The 20488-nt window shown below is 41.3% G+C and overlaps 1 protein-coding gene across 2 annotated transcripts in view; it reads left to right on the forward strand.

Annotated features, from left to right (window-relative positions):
* VPS8 (VPS8 subunit of CORVET complex) overlaps positions 1 to 20488 on the forward strand; it is a 76400-nt gene that overhangs the window by 12531 nt on the left and 43381 nt on the right. For both annotated transcript variants that reach the window (XM_035334511.1, XM_035334512.1), the window contains 20 exons: positions 1118 to 1242; positions 2713 to 2799; positions 3848 to 3915; positions 4558 to 4711; positions 4814 to 4873; positions 5717 to 5824; positions 7249 to 7329; positions 8540 to 8710; positions 9187 to 9261; positions 9940 to 9975; positions 12220 to 12310; positions 13487 to 13533; positions 14447 to 14536; positions 14878 to 14924; positions 15448 to 15670; positions 15877 to 15966; positions 17393 to 17444; positions 17730 to 17772; positions 18797 to 18869; positions 20352 to 20471. In XM_035334511.1, the coding sequence (XP_035190402.1) occupies positions 1118 to 1242; positions 2713 to 2799; positions 3848 to 3915; positions 4558 to 4711; positions 4814 to 4873; positions 5717 to 5824; positions 7249 to 7329; positions 8540 to 8710; positions 9187 to 9261; positions 9940 to 9975; positions 12220 to 12310; positions 13487 to 13533; positions 14447 to 14536; positions 14878 to 14924; positions 15448 to 15670; positions 15877 to 15966; positions 17393 to 17444; positions 17730 to 17772; positions 18797 to 18869; positions 20352 to 20471 (1841 nt within the window). The remainder of the gene's footprint in view (positions 1 to 1117; positions 1243 to 2712; positions 2800 to 3847; positions 3916 to 4557; positions 4712 to 4813; positions 4874 to 5716; positions 5825 to 7248; positions 7330 to 8539; positions 8711 to 9186; positions 9262 to 9939; positions 9976 to 12219; positions 12311 to 13486; positions 13534 to 14446; positions 14537 to 14877; positions 14925 to 15447; positions 15671 to 15876; positions 15967 to 17392; positions 17445 to 17729; positions 17773 to 18796; positions 18870 to 20351; positions 20472 to 20488) is intronic.

Genomic DNA, 20488 nt, shown 5'->3' on the forward strand with positions numbered 1-20488 from the left:
GGAGAAGTGTCCTGTGCCTTGGGCACTACTTCCAGGAGGTTTCTGGTGCCCAGCTGCTGTCTGTTCCCCTGGATCCTGTCCTTTCCCTTCCCTGCTCAAGGTGAAATGCACAAACACGTTGTCACCATGGTGCTTCTGATATATTTAAAATCTCTAGCCTTCATTCCAACAGTCCCCACAAAGCATCTTTTCTTCTTCCCACCTCATTCAGAAGCAGCACAAAAATAGAGGGGTGTGTAAAACCAGATCCAGACCGTATGTTTTCTGAGCTTGTAAGAGCAATACATCAAAGACAGAGGGCTATCATTTGTAACGTCTGAAGTGCAGCATCCGTAGAAAGCAATCTGGGACCTCGTAATGGAAATGCACAAGAGCCCAGCAGGAACAGAGGTGCCTGTTGTTTGTTGTGTTCAGGGGGCAGGCCGAGCACGCCCAGGCAGTGGTACAGCCCCTGGGAGGATGTGCAGGCACGAGCACCTCGGTTGCAGAAGCCCGTGTCTCCTGGAAGGAAGTTGTCACAGCGTGTTGGTCGTTGCTGCTTCCTTTTAAAGTATGAGCTGAGTGCACTAAAACTCACAGAGCATTTTAACTGCGCAGTTATTTGGGGACACGCGGTCATTTTCTGTCTAGCGTCTGGTCTTTATCACCAAAACCAAGGAAAAAAAGTTACATAAACTGCACTTATAAAAAGCCTGTGTTGGGGATTTGTAGTTGATGTCCAAATAGCCATAAAGAAGTGTGAGACCGGGAAGATAGAATTAATTTTGTCATCTTCCTTTCTGCCACTTAAGCTCTGTTGTAGAATAGTAAAAGCAAAGAGAGATATTGCTAAGACTTTTCTACTAATTTCTTATTCAGTTTGTAATGCCTCTGCATTCCTATGCTCTGTGCCTGTTTTCTGCTTTTTGAACAAGTTTTTGTATTTCCCTGCAAGACAGTGTTCTGCCATCTCTGTACAAACAAGTGTTCTGATCTGATCTAAACTCATTGTTAGGAACTTAACTGTAAGCCTATGAATCATTAATGTACCCGCAGTGAATTGTGTATGTAAGTAAATGCGTGATGTTACAGAGAAAGAATGGTGATTAAAATGAACTTATCAATTCTTATGCTCTAGACCAAAACCAGGCCCTTCGACTGTGTCTGGGCAGCACTGCTGTTGGGGCCCAGTACGGGGCTATCTCAGCTCTCAGCATCAACAATGACTGTTCGAGGCTCCTCTGTGGCTTTGCGAAAGGACAGGTAATTCCCATAAGTTGAGATGTTCCAGTGCTGTGTCCTTCCTCAGACAGTTACTGCAGGATTATCCAGGTGCGATAGGTGACAGTAGCTCCAAGCTGAGTGCACTCAGTACGTAGCTGTTACTTGGGTGGAGAAGCACCATGCGTGGCTTGACCTGTCCGGAGCTCTTCTGGCCAACCAATTCCTGCAGGCAGTAAGCTGACCCAGATCATTTGGGGTAGGTTTCTGTGTAGGAAATCTAGAATATGCAGAAGATAGTGTAGGATTTAATTAATCATGGCAGGCTGTGGCATAAGTTTTCTGATAAAGAGATGTGTTATGGCCCACTGGGGCAATCAGCTTAGGCTTTCTAGGTCACTTTGTAAGACCTGCACTTTGCAATTAAAGCTAGCTTTTACTGTGGTGCTGACTTAAAATTATTCAAAGTTACATCTAGCCCCAAAGTTTTGTTGCTTCTGTTGTGTAACAGCAGCATGGCTCCTTGAATGCAGGGAAAAAGGGTTTGAATCTGCTGTTATAGCTTTACGCCCATCTTTGAACCTGAAAAGAGATAGCAATTCCTGAGCAAACATCATAGGACTAAAACAAAATAGATCAAAGTTAAGTTGGTAAAATATAAGACCATGGGATACAAATAAGGTTGCTTTTGTTTTTTTTATAGTTGTATTTCCCTGTGCTCCATCAGGTTTCACTTTCATTCTAGATAAAACACACTCCAGTGCCTATGATAGGGCTAAATGACACTGTCCAAGACCATATGGAAATACAGATTTGAACAGTAGCCAGTTTTAAATTATACTCAGATAAAAATGTTTTAAAGCAGCAGTTTTGAAAAAGTTGGCCTATAAAGCTTTGATGAATGATTTATGGAACCATATGATACAGTATTTCCAATAAAAAGTTTGATTCAAATTGTAATCTCAGCTCCTCTGGGCAAAATATTCCTCAATTATGCAGAAAGTAGTTTGGGGCTTCCTGCTTCTTAGTTGAGAAACTGCCTGGTTGTAATATCCAAGGACAAGCCAAGAAATGCAGGCTGCATGCTTCTCTCTGACCTGTTAGCTGAGCAAATGCAGGAGGAGAGGAGCGATGAGGTTCGTGGCAGGTTCCTCTCTTCTGTGAGAGAGGAATATATTGAACAGTGTTGTGTGGTAGCAGACTTATCTTACAGTCTTTAATCTTGTCATCGGGCAGGTACCTGTGTGGTGACTGAGTTTGGGCAGGTGGTGAGAACTTGCCAAAAGGACATGGTTCGGAGTAGTGAAGTTGACAACTCTAAAGTTTTCAGTGAATGTATAAGCAGGTGGGGTAAACTGCTTGTAAAAACAGGATGGGAGCAGGGTTCCAGATTACTTTTCTTTGATATGGAAGCATACTAACTGAGGACGGTAATGGGAATATAGAAATTACTGATGTACTGACACACGAGGTGATGCAGAGAAGCTTATGCTGAGAACAATCTGCTTGCAGATCACAATGTGGGATCTGGCCAGTGGGAAGCTGCTACGATCCATAACGGATGCCCACCCCCCAGGAACAGCTATTTTGCACATTAAGGTAACAAACATTGCATATATTCCTCTTACACCACCTTTTTTAAAACAATCAAAAACCAACCACACTCATGTTCAGTCAGATGTGTTGACTTTCTTTGTGTAGTGCTTCTAGATTTACAGATGAGAACAGCTACCTAGGAGGTACATGGCTATACTATCCAGAGGAGAGAAAAGTGAGCAGAAATTATTCTTAAAATATTTTTTTTAAAAAAAAAAGAGTATTTTGAGAGCTGAAATCATAGTATTGGCTGTGAGCTGCGGTATAATGAACTGCTCTAGCTATTTATGTAAGCAACTGTTGTTGTCTCCTCTAACTCCAATCTCCAATAACAAAAACTGTGAAGAATTGGTTGCTAAAATATATTTATCTATACTATGCAGTGGTTTGAACTGGATACAGGACTTACGAACTTTAAACTTAAGCATTTGAAGCATAGAAAATAGATTCTGTCAGCACTTGTTCAAATCTTCCCCTTTGCCAAGCCCTCTGTTCCTCGTGGCTCCCTTTTGTAGCTTGTGACTTGATGGCAGTGTTGAGGAGCACTCAGACATTGCTATCCACAGCTGCTAGTACTGCCAGGTCCTGGGTTGCAAAGTCCTCCAGAAGGGGGCCTCAACTGTGGCTGTGGCCCTTTCTTACCTCGATTATTTGGTTTCAGTGGTAGTTAGGGATATTTCTGTCTGTTCTGTTTGTGACTCACAGCCCATTCATCAGTTCTAGCGCCTACTTAGGGTTTCGAGGCTGTTCCAGTGGTAGCACAGGTTTGGTATCCTGCAGTTCTGAGCTCCAGTAGAAAGTAATGGGGCTTTGGTAACACCTTCAGCAAGTTATTGCTGGATTTTTTGAGGGCAAAAAAAAACACCTTGCATTTCTTACACACAAAAAAGCCACTAATTTTACTTCATGTTGTACATTAAGTGTATTTCTGATGGATATAATGCATGTACTTTTGTGTGCTGTTAATAATACTGTCGCACAAAATTTTCTATCTTTTTTTTTTTTTGTAATTTATTTCTTAGTGCTGCTTCTAATCTGATTATCTGCTCAGTTTACAGATGACCCGACACTTGCAATTTGCAATGATAGTGGAGGCTCCGTATTTGAACTGTCATTTAAGTAAGTCAATAACTCTTACCTCATAGAAAGTAGCAATGCAAACAACTAATGCTGGGTCATTTTTAAAACCTAAGCAAAAAAGCATTGGAACCAATAAAGCTACTGCCTCAATGTTGAAGGTGTAGTTTAGGGCTGCAAATTAATTTCACAGTTGAGGCAAGTTGCTGTCTGTATGTCTAATAGTCAAAGAATAGCTTAAGTTATCAAGGTGTCTGTCTAGGTATTGTTCAGGATCTTGACATTCCTTGATGGCTCTTAGAAAAAGAACAGAAGCACTTGTGGAAGTTCTGCCTCTTGGGTTCCCTTGTTTAGTGAGCCCTGCAGTAACTGCTCATCCTCTTCTCAGCCTTCTCAGAGGATATGGGACGGAGAGGAAGGGTTGGGCTTGACAGTCTGGGGAATCTGATCATTTCCAGGAATTACTAAGACTTTACTCTTCAATAAGAGCCCAAGGAGTTCTTGTCTATACCTGAGCAGCTGCTTGGGACTGCATGTGGTGCTGTTCTAAAGGAATTCCTGGAGCTGTAGAAAGGGCTTTTTAGAGATAGTATTTATGAAGGATTGGGCTTAAGATTTCATGAGATTGTTAGGCTTATGTCCTCTTGAACAGCTGGCCACCAGGCTCATTTCTCTTGTTTCCAGGAGGGTTATGGGAGTGAGAACGTGTGAATCTCGATGTCTCTTCAGTGGCTCAAAGGGGGAGGTTTGCTGTATTGAACCACTACATGCAAAAGTTGAGCTGAGAGACCATCCTATCACCCAGTATTCGCTATTGGCCATGGCCTCCCTAACAAAGGTAACCTGCTGCTTGCAAAAAGCTTTGTGTGAGAAATCACCAAGGAATAAAATTCTGCTATATACGCAAACGTTTTACTTTGTGTTTATGTTTTTCTTGAAGATACTAGTTATTGGCCTGAAGCCATCTCTGAAAGTGTGGATGACTTTTCCCTATGGTCGTGTAAGTAATGAAGCCAAATGCTTTTTGAATTATGGCCACAAACTGTTCTTAGAGTGAAGGGGATGAGGTCAGGACCAGGTGTTGATATTACTACTTTATCGGCACTCATTAAACTCTTGAGTTATGGAATTATAGTGCTCATCTGTTGGTCTGATGTGTGTAAATTGTAGGCAGAGAGAATTGAAAAGGTTGCTTTCACCTGTACCTCTGTGAAGATGCTGACTCCAAGAAGTGGGAAGGGAAGAGCTCAGGAAATGCTCAGCTTCTTGTCTTCTCTGCTGTGTCCCAGAAGCTCCCACAGATGGGATGCTGACCTGATTATGGCTACAATCACCTTGCACTGGGGACATTGTACATAAAAACAAATTCAGTCATACAGTAGAACCCCTAATCGCAGGGCAGAAACAGTATGGGGTTAGAGCACTGAACTGCCTTCTAAAGTCTTGATTATTTGCTTTCACTAGCCACTGGTACAGTTCGTTTTGAAAAGCAGCTGTGGGGAGACATGAAGTATGTTAGATTGGGAGAACTGAGAACAAGGCTGCTAGCAAGCTGCAGCTTGCACTAGTCCTTCCATCCACGAAGGACTGGATCTGCACTAAATAGATGTCCAGACACAGACGTTCAGACTGGCCATCTACTTTGCCAAGAGATGCATGTTGCCTGTAAATCATAGGGGGGGAGCAAAGACCACAAGCTACTGCTCAGCTGTCAGTAGACTAGGACATTGCTTCATGGCCTGTGTGTATATCTGGCAAAGTCAGTGAGTAGCAGCTGAGGAACACCATGTGTCCTGTAACTAAGGTTCTGCCTTAAATATCATTTGTGCTTTTCATCTTGTAGATGGACCCTTCTAGTGTCCCTCTTCTGGCGTGGCATTTTGTGGCTGTACAGAACTCTGTGAACCCCATGCTTGCATTTTGTCGAGGCGATGTCGTTCATTTTCTTTTGGTAAGCCTGAATGTTTTATACTGCTTTTCAGATAGTCACTTGTTGTTCAGTTAACTGAGTCAGAGTGGAAGTCTAGTATCTGTGCATGCTAGGGATGTCTGCAGCTTGCAACTGGCTTGGGAAAACAAACTGGTTGGTCGTTGTTCTTCAGCAAGGAGTGGTGCCTATCCCTCAGAATCTCCTGGGCTGAGTTTTGTGCATTGCAGAAGGAAGTGTTGATCTGGACCTCATTTCACTTCCCGTAGAGCTGAAATAATGAGGATTGTTTTCAGGAAAGCATGTGAATTTGAGATAGTATTTTATTTTTTCCTTTAAGACATGGGTCTGGAAAATGTATATAAACTACTAAGAGACAACAACTTTCAAGTCCTGCTGGCATATGAATTGAGGCATGCCACTGGTAAAGTTATACATGCAGATTATTTTTGTTATTGAAGATGATTTCATGTCTGATTTAGGCATGAGGGCAATGCTCAGGTTTCAGAAAATTAAGTACTTTGGCTTTGGAGTGCTAGGTTTGGTTTCAAGTTCTGCTATTATCTTGGACCTTGAGCTTTGCTCAAGCACCAGATGTGATGATGTATGGGTTAAAACCTCTTCTTCCTCTGTCTTCTCTCATGATAAACTTTTCTCTGTGGAGAAAGAAAAGGGTGTGGGTTTACAATGATCCTGTCTCGCTGGTCATGTTTGTGCATGTAGTAGCACCAGCCTGTGCACAGATACCTAGTTCAGCTATGGCAGTGGTGCTTCTCTGCTTACAGATCGTTAAACGGCAGCCAAGTCAGGTCCCTCTTGCTGCACTTCAAATTGTCAAAGTGTAAAACAAACACAAACCAAAACAACAACAACAAAAACCTATGTTTTTCTTTGCAGAATGCTTTTCTTCTTTAAATTACAATGACTTAAAGCCTTGACTGGGAGTTGTCTTTGTAACATCTCCCTTGAGTTCATTATTCTGGTTGGGGCTGAGCCCATTGGTCATCAGTGAATGCAAATTAGTCCTTCAGTGCTCTCTGTACGAGTGCTGGAGTTTTGCACCCATTTTAGAAACTGAATTTCTTTGTACAATACATGAAGAGGTGAGAGGTAGAACCATTCCTTGAGCACATGTATTGCTGCTGGTTTACAGCGTACACCTCCTGTATTGCAAACAAATGATTTAAAATTAATCCAGCAGAGGGCATTTATTTTTCTGCTCCCTGCTCAGAGCCAGTCCTTTACTGTTTCCTCACTTATCTGAGTGCTTTTGAAAGTGGGACGTTATGCTCCGTTTCAGAACCATGCGCACTGTTCCTGCATGCTCAGCCTGATTGTCGGAGGGGAGCTGCAGGCTCCCGGAGTTGGTGTGATGTACTCTGGGAGTAGAGAGGTTGAGGTAAAGAATGTCTTTGAGTTTCTCAACCTTGTCTGACTTCCTATTTCAGGTAAAGAGAGATGATACTGGTGCAATACATGTCACTAAGCAGAAACAGCTCCATCTACACTATGACCTCATCAACTTCACTGTAAGTTTCAATACTTTTTTTTTTTTTTTATTTTTCGCTAGTTTTCTTGTAAATGTACCTCAGTAGCCCTTAGTTGTATGTAGCTGAAGTACTGGCTGTATTTATCTGGAGTTTAGTAACTGAAATATCCGTAAACTTTGGGACTCAGTGGAAAACTAGCACGTAGAAATAGCAAGTAGTATTAAAAGGATATGAAAAATAAAAGTAAAATATAAAAATAGTAGCATGTAGGCAGCAATACTGCCCTTTCTTGGAAAGGGAGTAGCTTTAAGGAAATACTTTCAAGAGCCAGAGAGAATCTGACAAGAAAGATTTTTGTTCCTTATGAAAAAACACAAACTACTCTGTAGTTAGCTTAGTAAAATTCTAGTGTTTCTGCATATGTGTGCTTGCTAAAGCACCGTGATTGTTTTATTTCAACAACAAAAATGCTCAGCTCTAAAACACATTTACGGAACGCAGAGAATAAAACATGAAAGGTCAAAATACCAATATGGACATCCATACCACCTGCAATTTCATAGAAATTAAGTTTAGATCAGACATTAGAAAGCAGTGCATTGCTGTGAGGGTGGTGAAGCTTTGGAACAGGTTGCCCAGAGAAATTGTAGGTGCCCCATCTCTGGAAGTGTCTGAGGCCAGGTTGCCTTGAAGTGATTTGAAATTTGTTAACAAAATATGTTAATGTTTATAAAAAGGTAAAAGCAAAACAAACAAAAAAACCCACAGTTTTAGTTGCTGGGCTTTGATCATAAAAGTAGAGGTTGAAGAACTTAGATGACAGGCTTTGATTTAAACTTGGATGTGCTATTTATTTTTTTAATGCCTCTGGATGCCCCTAAGGCATTTGAGGACAGGTGTTGTAATAGTCATGCTTTTGAGACCTTTGGGTAGAAAGTGTGCTAGAGCATAAATATTGCACCTAGAGGACAAGAACTCTGGAGGATTGTCATTTGTCTACAGGTGTTTCTCTGAAAAAATGTCCTTGTAGTTTTTCTCAATGTAAAAGCTGACACTCCAGAAGTAGACTCCCCATCTTCACCTTTGCAGTTACGTGTGGGTGCTGTTGTGGAGTGATCACGTATAACAGTAAAGTTACGGGTGATTGTAGACATTCTGGTGTTGATACTCAGGAATATGTCCAGAGCCTGTTTAGTTGGTCTCTAATTATCCGTGTGTTGCTGAAATGTGCAGTTTGTTGCCTTTTCAGTGGATAAACTCACGGACAGCAGTGCTTCTGGACAGTGTGGAGAAGCTACATGTTATAGATCGTCAGACACAAGAGGAGCTGGAGACCATAGAGATTCCAGAAGTTCAGTTGGTCTATAACAGCAGCCACTTCAAATCGCTGGCTACAGGAGGCAACGTCAGCGAAGCACTGGTGGGTGCGAATGGTGCTTGTGGTAGCTAGCTCTTTGAGGTATGCCTTAAGTGGAGGAGCCTGGAGCTTTGGAAAGAAGGTTTTTTGAAACCTGAGATTACCATTAAAGCCAGAGTCATGTGGCTTGAAAAACTGTTTATAAATTGTTTTTGTCCCTTCTACACATCTTCCCAAGGAAGGAGCCCCTGTAACTTCCTTGCTACCTGAGGATAGGCACAAAGCACTGCTGGTGGGTCCTTAGGACTCCTCTGTGCTTTGTGGGCAGCCAAAGCTCAGCAGCACTTTAAGCTGCAATCACGAGCAGGAGGGCATGATAGAAGAGCCTTTTTATTTACTATTGCCCAGCAGTCTGTGTTATTCTTTCCCAGTCCTCGTTATGATTTCTTAATGACAAAATTCAAGTATATATATGTATTTTGGGAAACTTCGCAAAAACAAAAGGCGGTTTGATTTGCATGATGTTCTTCTCCCTGTAGGCATTGGTTGGAGAGAAAGCTTGCTATCAGTCCATCAGCAGCTGTGGTGGTCAGATCTTTTACCTGGGAACTAAGGTAAATGTGGGGAATTTTTAATGGAAATGCAAGGCATTCGCTGTTGATAGTAGCTCATCTTTTGGAGAAAGGCAATTTAATTTTTTTATTCTATGGAGACATGAATCAAGGTTGGGTTCTTTTTGCACTTATATCATTGGCTTAAAGAAATGGGCAACAATTTGGTCTTAGCCCAAGGTATGGGCTCAGTAAGGTGGTGTCACAGTTTCACAGTACCTTGGTTCATGCTGTTTCAGGGTAGACTTAGCACGACTTTACTGACATCTCCTCTGTCATAAGCTTCAATTTCTGTCTTAAATGTGCTAGTGAGTAAACAGAAGAAAATAAGAGGGTAGAGGAAACTACTTTGTATTGCATGGAATGATAGGAGGATTATCCTGTTTGCTTGTCCTGCCCTGCAGTGCAGACACTGTGAAAAGGCAGAGAGAGGTGTGCTATAGGATGGCATGTTGAAGTAGAAAAGGAAGTGAGGCTGTGCAAAAGATGATTTCTGTTAAATATAAGCATCTGATTTATCCTGCCTTGTCAAGTTTGAAGGTTGCTTTACTTAGCTTAATTTCTTTGTACCAGCGTACTGTGTTGGGTCTGTGGGATACCACAGGCTGCATGAGCAACTCTAAGTAAGTATTTTTTATTAATTTAATATTTTTAAATAATATATATTTTTTTCTTTTTTAGTCTGTTCATGTCATGACGTTGAGGAGCTGGAGAGAGGTAGGTTGAGAGAAAAACTGTACAGCTTAGTAGGTCTGAATTGCTGAAATACAACTTGAGAGGAGGGAGGGAGCTACAGAGCTACAGCATTTTTGAAGCATGATCTGAGCACTATGTTCAGGACCCCTACGCACAGCCAGCACTGTAGGTACTCTGCTTTCCACAGTGGGATGCTATAGGACTGCTGTTTGCATAAACTTGCAGGCTGAATAGAGACAGACCTTGCTGTCCCAAGTGAGGCATATAATGCCTTGTGATGTTTCAGCTTCTGTTAACGTGGCAGAGTTACTGCACTGAATGACTTTGTGGTGCAAGCTTTCTGTCATCCAGATAAGGACACAGGAATGGAAAGAAATCTAATTCCCTGTATTTTGTTTCCAGCTATTGCAGAAGCTTCTGAAGCAGAAGCTTCATGAAACTTATCAAAGGCTACCTAGAAAGTTCATTGGATTTTTAGATCCTTCTTTCTGTTGCTAGAAGCTGTTTTGGATCATTATTCCTCTGGCAGCTGAAATCTTATCTCTTTCCAAATTAAAGTTCTTAGTGGTCTGTTTGTCTCTTTGTTGCTGTGCTGTTTTTTTCACTTGAGTTAAATAGCAGTTTTTGCCTTTCTGGGTCATCACTTCACAGTGTATTTACTCAGTGTATGCTTGTTCTCCCTCAGACTTTGTTTTTCAAGGCTAAGCAAATATTTCATCACCCCCTTGTAAGACTACCTTCCAATTTATTTCTTTTTTTTCATAATCACCATTCTCTGCACATCCTCTACGCTCAATTTCTTGAACATATGCAAATAATTTGATGCACATTACTCTGGGTAGGGTTTTGCCACTCCCATAGGCAACAGCATCTGATCTTTCCCTGTCTGTTAGATACGTTATGACTCGTACATCATTGGGTCTCACTTTGCTGTTTATTTGGCTACATCATGTCAGTGGCTTGTGGCAGTCCTGAGATTCACCAGTTCCCAACAGCAAGGCTGATTACTGCTGTAAACTGCTTGTGCCATTGCATTGCATTGTACGTCTATTACCTTGCTTTAGGGATCATCCTACTGTTTTCTGTCTTTCTGATCTACTGTCTGTATTATATGTTGAGAGTTGGTCATCAGCAAACTTCATTAAATTCTGCTTGTGCCAAGTTAGTCTACCAAACCATTATGTGAGGGGGGGCTTTCAAGTCACTTCTTTCTAGTTTCACAATTTCTGCTCTAAGCAGTGACCTTCACCATTTTGTTTTTTGCTTACCTGTGTTACACTTCAGGTACTTGTCCACAATTCTAAGCTCCTCTGTATCAGGACACTGTATCAGGACCTTTAACAAAGCATGACCAGTTTGTCTCTATTGAACTTCTATGGAGTTGCTGCGCTTGGTTATGATGATCACTCTCCTCTGCTAGTTTTCCCTCCCGCCATTCACTATCACCTCAGCTAGTAAAAAGTCTTGCTTTGAACCACGATTTTATGTACTAGAGTTCTTATGTATTAGATTTTAGTTCCTAAAATTCAAAAGTCAGTCGCAACGTACATGTTCTGAGCCAAGCTCATTCTAAATTACAATATGTTTCTGTCGTATTCCTCTTTATTGTAGGGGGTTTACTCAAGTGTTATCATCAAGTATGTGACGTACTAGGGTGTGAAGCTGAGAGTTACTTCATGCCACAGTACAAAGTGCTGGTCAGAGATTCAGGATCTCTTCTTTCAAACAGTACTTATTAAAATTTTGACTTAACATATCAAGAGCAGTGGTGCTTGACTGCATGTATTCATGTTTCCTTAACGTAGAAAGAACTTGTCACCTACTTCAGTCCTTGTTGATTGTGAGCTCAGAAGAAAATAAAGGGAGTAGGATGTTCATCCTTATGTTGAAAGCATGGCAGAGTTTTGTTGTGCTTAAGTGGTGAGGCAGGGATGGGGAACGGAAAACTTTGATTCTCAGTGGTTGCGGATGCTTGCTGATGCTGTCTCCATCCATCGAGCAGTTGACCTAAAATGTAGCTCACGAGTTCTTAATGTACCGGGGCCTGACGTTTCTTAGTGCCTTTCAACTGTGCAGCAGAAAACGTACCTGTGAGAGGATCTTTTTTTGATATACTGTCCTTTACTGCAGTGTACTGACAGCTGCTGAGGTTTCCTGACCCCTTGCTGCCGGCACTCACGACCCACTGCTGGAAAACAATATCATATAGGAAGGGGCAGTCATCTTTTCTTTAATGCTAAGGTCCGATATTACTTGTTGTTTTAGAGAGTTGACCACCTTCTGAAACAAGAACGTCTCACTGATGCCCTGGCTCTTGCTTGGTCCTTTTATGAAGGTAAAGCAAAGGCTGTAGTAGGTAAGTTTGGGTTTGTTGATTTTTGTTTTGTTTTGTTTTTTTGTTTTGTTTTGTTTGGCCTTTTTTTTTTTTTAAATTGAAATCACCGGGGAAGTTTTTAAACCTAGGCATGTACTGAAATCATTGTTTCAGGGGAAAAAAAAAAAAAAAAAAGGGGGGGGGGGGGGGAGAATTGAAATAAACATGAGAAAATAGAATGTGCTGCTTTGCTGCTTTGGGTTTGGCAGAAACAGCACTTTTGATATGGATGGATTTGGCTTTTTTAGAGTCATACCTTTAGCAGCCACCTATTTTCAAATGAAAATCAGACCTGGTCTGTATTGTGCCTCCTATTGGTTGTCACTTTGCCATGAAGGAGATGGATCCAAGTGTTGAATGCTAAAATATTTCTGAAGGTCGAGTGTAACCTGTAGTAACCTTCAGTGATGCTCTCAAGTGGGTGCTTTCATTGAGGTTTCCTCTGACTGTACAGCTGACTGAAAGTACTGCTGGGTTTTGGCACCAAATTTCCTATAAGGGACAATGTTTTGTGAGCACTTAGCTTGTTATGAGAAACATGTTAATTACGCTGGAAACTGCTGCTTGAGTGGTCTGATTTGGACTGGCCACATAGGATTTTCAGCAAATAACTTTTTGTGGTTTTAACAAATGACTCTGCAGTTCTCACGATAAGATCCTTCTGCTGTGAAATTGCTACTATATGTAGATTGTTTTTGGACAAAATGTGTTTAATGGACAAAATGCAATTAAGCAGATAGTTTTTCAGTTTTCAAAATAATTACTGTCTTTTGAGTTGGCTTTTAAGATTTTTTTGTCATTACAGTGCACTAAATTCAGTTTCTTCACATCAGTGCATCCTCCAGCAATTAGTCTGTTATACAGGCTTTGACAGCCTTCCATTAGTTGTTCTTTTGACGTTAAACTTGGTTTCTTCTGTCAAACAGCACTCAGATCTGGTCTTGCCGTTCCTGTGCTGGAACAGTCTTTAAATTGAGAGAATAAAACCTTAAGGAGAAGAATGGGCTAAAAGCAGATCACAAAATTGTATGTCTAGATACTTGGACTTCTGTATCTCAAGGGTAGTGGTGTGGACATCTACACTGTGGGATTTACAGTGTCCTTTATGGTACCTTAGATGAGAAATGCTTTCCTCCCCCCCCCCGCCATTCTTTCTAGGCTTGTCTGGGGACACGAGCAAGCGGAAAGCAGTCATTGCAGACAGGGTGAGCCACTGATCTCTTCCTAACTAGATTTTCGTGTATGCTGATGTGATGCTAGTTTTGTTCCTGGAAGAACTGACTTCTGTCCTCCAGAAGTTAATCCTATTAGCTCTAGAAAGAGTGTATGTGCCATTTTTGCTGTGATTGTTAGCAGGATTTTAGAAGAGACTGGGAAATACCTGTTGGGTTAAGGTGGGAATAAACGCTGCCGCATTAGCAAAGCAGAATGTGACACTATCATCCAGGCCTTGAGATGTCAAAATCCAGTCTCTTGCCCACTCACAGTGGACAGAAACCCTTTTTGTAGGTAATTTCAGAGTTTTCTGATGTTTAGTTGTCAAGTATCCATGGGAATGTAACTCACTCTCAGGATGGAAACTTTGATCGTGTATATATGGAATAATCTTTTCAACTGATTCTGTTCAGTTGTCATAGGATTGGGTTTCTGAGAAGGATTTTTAAAATAAGTGATTATCGCAATAATTACTCAGTCATACTTTATTCTTAATGCACATTGTATTTGTAGGTAAATAAGTTCTGCTAATTAAGGTACTGTAACTTAAGCTTTGGGTTAAAGCATGGCCGAGATGAGTCCTGTGCTTCAGGATGGGTTCATCTGCCTCAGAATGTGCTGGCAGACTGGCTGTCCAGTGCCTCAGTCAGCTGAAGTTAGTGTGGGCCTTCAGTATCCCACTGAGCCACTTCTGTGCCATCTCATGCAGTTGTGTCTTGGCAGCTGTGCTCTGAGTACTAGTTATTGCCTATTTCCTCTTTCCCTTACTTCCCACAGTAGTTCATGCCCAAACTGGAACAAGGTTTTCAGTGCTTCCAACCCCAAGTCAGGCTATTAAATGTGCTACCAAGTAGGGCCTCTAGAGTAGGATGAGAGTGAATCTTCATGTCTATTTTAATTCAGATGGTTGAAATCCTTCTCCATTATGCTGATCGGACTTTGAGGAAATGTCCTGACCAAGGAAAAATTCAGGTCATGGAGCAACATTTTCAGGTATGGTGTTCCAGAGGACTCTCTTGTATAGATCTTCTGAAAATTTTAATCAAACACAGCTTTGCTGTAAAAGTTACTTTTATAACAGCCATGACTTGTTGATGAATGCTCATGTGTTGGGTGTGAAAGCGGCAAGTATGGAAGTGACTTTGTTCCCCTTTCCCAACAAACTGTGGTTGGAAAAGCTGCAACTGTGCCAGCTAGCAGCTGTCTCAAAAACTTAATTGATTTTGTGTTGTATTGGCTAGGCTTCATTTTGTGCTGTGCAGGATGTACTATTTGGCAGGATCTTTGCCAGTTGCTACAGCTTTTCTATGTGTTTTTTTTTCTTCTCCCCATAGGATGTGGTGCCTGTCATAGTTGATTACTGCCTCTTACTCCAGCGCATGTAAGTCCAAGTTTGCAAATCTTTTCTCCCAGGGCAGGCCACTGACCCATGTAGCCCTGAGTGCTGTCTCCTATAATATCGCATGGTTTAGAGGAATTGTATCATACCACATCGTCATCATGTCATGTAACACTTCTCAATTCAGAGGAATGCTTAAAGACTCATGCTGAAATCAGGGTATTCAGTACTCAAAAAAGAAAATTCCTCTTAATTTTTTATAGAGGAAGAAATAATTGGTTCATTTTTTTCCCCACACCACCTCCTTAACAAAGAATCTGTCTGGATAGATTTTCCTGTTGTCGTCATTTCTCCTCTAATAGCAACTTTTCTGCTGCAACATCCATAGCAGGTTTATTCTGTGTAGCTGCCTATGACTTAGGTCTGCATGGGAGATGAACAGGGCATTCAGCTGCTGAGCTGAAGAAAAACAGAGTAAATAGAGTATAATTTGGAGCCCTCAGAAAGTAGAAGTAATAAGATGTTAATGAGATTATTTGATAACTAAACACTTCTTTCATCCTAGGGATCTATTATTTAATCAGATATATGATAAGATGAGTGAGAATTCTGTAGCTAAAGGCATCTTTCTGGAGTGCTTGGAGCCATATATCTTGAGTGATAAGCTGATGGGAATCACAGCTCAAGTGATGAAAGACTTGCTGCTTCACTTCCAAGACAAGAACAGGTTGGAAAATATGGAAGCTTGCATTGTGCACATGGATATCACCAGCTTAGACATACAGCAGGTGAGCTGCAGTAATGAGTGCTGTATCGAGTTCCTCTGAATAAATGACAATATCCCCTAGCTGTAGAGGCAAACTTCTTATGCTTTTAAGTACAAGGTAGCATGTGGAAATGAGGTTTCCCCTTTGAATGGAAAACTTCTGTAGTCCAAACTACTGGTGTCTTCTGGTCACTAACTTGTAATAGAACTTGGTTCTGTGTCCTGCAGGTAGTTCTTCTGTGCTGGGAAAACCATCTCTACGATGCCATGATCTACGTCTACAACAGTGGGATGAATGACTTCATTAGCCCCATGGAGGTAGGAAAGAAGTTCAGTGCAGGGAGTTTTGTGTGCTGACCACGCACTCTGTGTGACAACCAGCATTTCAAATTAATACATCATCTTCTCGTTCAGTGTACATATGTTCTTGTTCTTTTTCATTCTGAGGGCGAAATGATATACAGCTTACACATTCTATCCAACTCGATGCAGTAGAGAAGTAATTTGTAGTTACTGTACTTTAGAGCACAAATTTCCCTTTGGCATTGTAGATGTGGTAGGAATGCTCTGCAAAGTTAGAATGGGAAATTCAGTTGTGTTAATAATAATAAAAAAAAAAACTGCAGAAGAGAATAATATGATGAATTAAGAAGATTACATTGCAAAACTGTCTTCTAACATGTTTCCAATGGTGAGCCTGGGCAATGTGGCACAGTGTTCTGAGAAACAACTTTCTGCACAATGGGATTAGTGGGAGTGTAGGTGTGAGAGGTTCTGTGAACACCTCATGCTTTTTTTTCATACTGTTCTGCTGACACAGTAGTGTATTAATGCATGGTAAAGAATAATGGAAACAAAGGGTGAATTTATCTGTGTACAGAATTCAGAAAAAAGGCAAAGACTGCTTCTACCACAGAGCTAGGCTTTGTTCTTAGCACTTGGGTGAGGTCAATCAACAGTAAAAACAGGGCTCTGTAATGCTGTAACTGTCGATGCTGCTGATCATGAAGATGTGCCTGATGCACCAATTGCTCTTGAAGCCTCTAGGTATAATGTGAAGAGGCTTCACTGTGGAAGCACTGCTGCTGTTTTCTCAATAGTGCTAAAATCAAGAGCTTTTTGCATCTGAGTGTGAAAATCTTAAATTGCCCAATTCATAGCAGTTATAATCTCATTTAATTTTCTCAGGAACAAGACTCTTTGGGTGTTCATGATTTTAAAAAGGACTTTTAGAAACCTAGCGCTAGCTGTACAAGTACAAATAACTTTTTTTTTTTTGATTTCCAGGGCTAAGTATTTACACTGTTCCTTGCTCTGTGTTACCAGACTAAAGTCTCTCTGATGAACCTGCTAGGTAGCCTGAAGGTTTGCATAATCTCCAGTGGCAGAAGTCTCAGGAGCAGGAAGTGAGGCTAGTCAGTTATGCTCTGAATGTTACTTCTGGGGCTACTGAACGTTTTTAATTTTTTTTTTTTTTTAAGGGTGGCCTGTCTTTATGGTTAGATCTGATGGTTTGAAAGCTGTTTTTTTTTGTTTGTTTGTTTTGTTTTTTTTTGTCATAACATCAGCCAGGATAAACATCTTTTGCCACATCTGGTGTCCTCTTTTCATGTTAATTGTAAGACATCATGAGAAAGCAGAGCTGCTCTGAGGAAGATGCTTCAGTGTTCTCTGCTTTAAAACCAAGCAGAATCTTTGATTTGAGCTTTTACAATTGCATGAGCACTGCTCTTTCTTGTTACAGAAACTGTTCAAAGTCATTGCTCCTCCGCTGAATGCTGGCAAGTCTCTCACAGGTACAGAATTACTGCCCTGTATGAGTGTCTAGTTTTGGTGTTTGTTTCAGACATCTCTGGTCACTTACAACAGAGAGATTGCAAAGGGAAATGTATACCTACTGTCAGGGTCTTGGAGAACAGAAAAGCATTCAAGTAGGACTTAGCATGCCTAAAGCTGTTCTACTTACTGTGTGTAAAACCGTGTGTGTCAGATGAGAAATTTTGCTAACTGTTGGGAAAAACAATTGCATCTCCGTATGTTGCCTTGTGAAGAAAAGGTGACAAATGATTTTTGTTTTGTAGATGAACAGGTGGTAATGGGCAACAAGCTGCTTGTATACATAAGGTAAGGTGGTTTAAGGATATGGGTGGTGTTGCCTAGTGGTACCAGATTTTAACTCATTATACTTGCAAAATGTTATGCTGTATTTCAAGGTCTGAGGTATTTTGTAAAATAGCAATGGCTACTTTGTATGGCTGACTTAGTTACAATGGCTTGTTGCACATCATAGAATATCCCTAGCTGGAAGGGACCTGCAGAGATCACTGAGCCCAACTCCTGGCTCCACACAGGACCACCCAACAGTCAAGTCATATTTCTGAGAGCGTTGTCCAAACACTTCTTGAATGTTGACAAGCATGGTGCCTTGACCACGTCTCTGGGGAGACCATTCCAGGGCCTGACCACCCTCTTGGTGAAGAACGTTTTCCTGATATCCAACCTGAACCTCCCCTGATGCAGCTTCATGCTGTTCCTTTGGGCCCTATCATGTTGAAGAGACAGGTGGGATGAAACTGGATGCTTAGAGCTCAGGTTACTGCAGATATGCCAAAACAATTCCTTTTGTCTTTAGAATCAGTTTTCTCCATTGTCCTGTGTGTGGCAGTGCTCCTCAAACAAGAAGTCAGTAGCCTGAAAAGCTCTATTTTAGCCTTTGGGGATAGCTCTTTTCAGTTGCTGCTTTCTGTATTGCCTTTAATTTGCAGGAGGTTGTTCTGAGATTGCACAATAGTGATTAATTAGTGAGTTCCTCTTTTTGGAATCTATTCAAGATCATGAACTTTTGCTTCTGCATTACTTCTGCTGCCTAAACTGCAGAATAAAAGACTTTTTTTGAGAAATCCTGAGATTTCCTTGATTCCTGCAATGCAATGGCAGACTTCAGATGCAAATTCGTGCAGCACATTGGCTTATTGTGTATTAACAGCAGTGCTCTCTGCTGTACTTGCTCTCATGGTTTACCAAATAAATTTGTTTGGTTTGTTTTAAGAGCATCTTGAAAACTAGCTCTGAAAGTTAACTGTTTTCCTCAATCTATTTAATGTCAGTAGATATTAAGAAAAAAAAAGCCTTTCCTCTCTTTCAATAGCTGCTGCTTGGCAGGCCGTGCGTATCCACTGGGTGATATTCCCGAAGATCTGGTACCTCTGGTTAAAAATCAGGTGAGCAACCTTTTGGAAGGACACTTTTCCATACGAGGTTTTTAGAAAAGAAACCATCGTCTTATTTCATGAGCTTCTGTTTGAAAACTGTTATCAATCTGATGGTTGATAATGGTTTTGTTGTAGATGGAGAGTATCTAGTTAAAATCACAGTGAATTTATGCAAAAGTATGACTAGATATGCAGGTTACATGTTGTGAAAATTGGCATGGTGATTGCCAAGTAAATCTCCTTTCCTTATTTCCATCAGAGCCTTCAAGCTTGGCTATTTCTTTCTCTTTAAGCTGTGTCAGAAGCTTGGCCTAAGGCAAAGCTTAACTCCTCTGGGGAGACATCTCCAAGAACTTCTTAAAATGGAAGATGCTTCTGATCATCATTTTGTGCTCATAAAAATATTTCCTGAATTTCTGGTCGGTTTTACTAGTAAAATAATTTTCTTTTTGCTCCATAGCATTTTACTCGAGTATCAAGGTTTTAAGAAGAGGCAGTGGTTTCTTTTTTGCATTTTCTCTTTGCAGTACAGTGGAACAGGTAGATATTTTTGTTGCTAATCCAGAGTTCTTACCTGTATGTATGTGGTAGCTCTGGGTTGTTGCAAACCCTTTCCTTACAGGGTGTGCAAGCCAGTCTGCTTCTCTATGCTGGAGCAAGTGCCGTTGACCTCTCCCATGGCCCTTATCAGGTTGTCTCCTGAACGTGTGCTGGAGCTGGCACAGCACCAGACTGTGGCTCAAGATCTGAGAAGAAGTAAAGGCATACCCAGCAGCAGCAGTGCTGGGGAGGAGCCATCAGTGTCTCCTTGTTAAAATCTCTGATAGTGTTCATGAGTCTGGCTTAAGCAACACCTTTCTGTCTTGATTCTTAAATCCTGCACTCTAGCTACAGTCTGGTTTTCTTTGTTTTCTGAACACTTCCTAGATGGCAGGTGCATATCAGGGTCAAGGAAAACAAGTTACAGTTGGGAGGCTGTTCACTGGAAAGTCAAACTGCTTAACCCCTCCTGGCTTCACTGCCATTGTGCTAACAGGAAAATTAACTCAGAATAGGAGTAAATGAGAGAACATGACATTTGCTGAAGGTGGTGTTTTTTTCCCCTCAAAGTGTGGGGGCAGATTGGCTGGCCCTTCCCAGGGGAGCTGCTGACAAGGAGAGGAGCTGTGCCTTGGATAAGGAAGAGCTGCACAGCTTCTGGGGAGAGGTGGCAGGATGGGGAGGGAATTAATCTAATGTCAGACGCTTTGGTCTCCAAGTACGATCCTTAATTTTTGCACAGTGATTGACCTTAAATGGGTTGATGAGCCTAAGGAAGGGAATTTTTCTCTACTAACAAGCGTCAGGAAACATCGTTCAAGAACAAACACTGATGGACTCCTAAGGTGTTTTAGAGCTTAAGTGCAAAGCAGGTAATCCTGCTGCTTTCCCATATCCTAGCTATATCAGTTATCTGAAATCCATAGGAAATGTTTGATTTTTTCACTGCAGGTCTTTGAATTTCTCATCCGGCTACATTCCACTGAGGGATCTGTGGATGAAGAGGTCTACCCTCACGTTCGTACCTTGCTGCACTTCGACACTCGGGAATTCCTTAATGTTCTTGCACTGGTAAGAGACCACTGATG

This window comes from Oxyura jamaicensis, chromosome 9 (genome assembly GCF_011077185.1).
Source record: "Oxyura jamaicensis isolate SHBP4307 breed ruddy duck chromosome 9, BPBGC_Ojam_1.0, whole genome shotgun sequence".
Lineage (NCBI taxonomy): Eukaryota > Metazoa > Chordata > Aves > Anseriformes > Anatidae > Oxyura > Oxyura jamaicensis.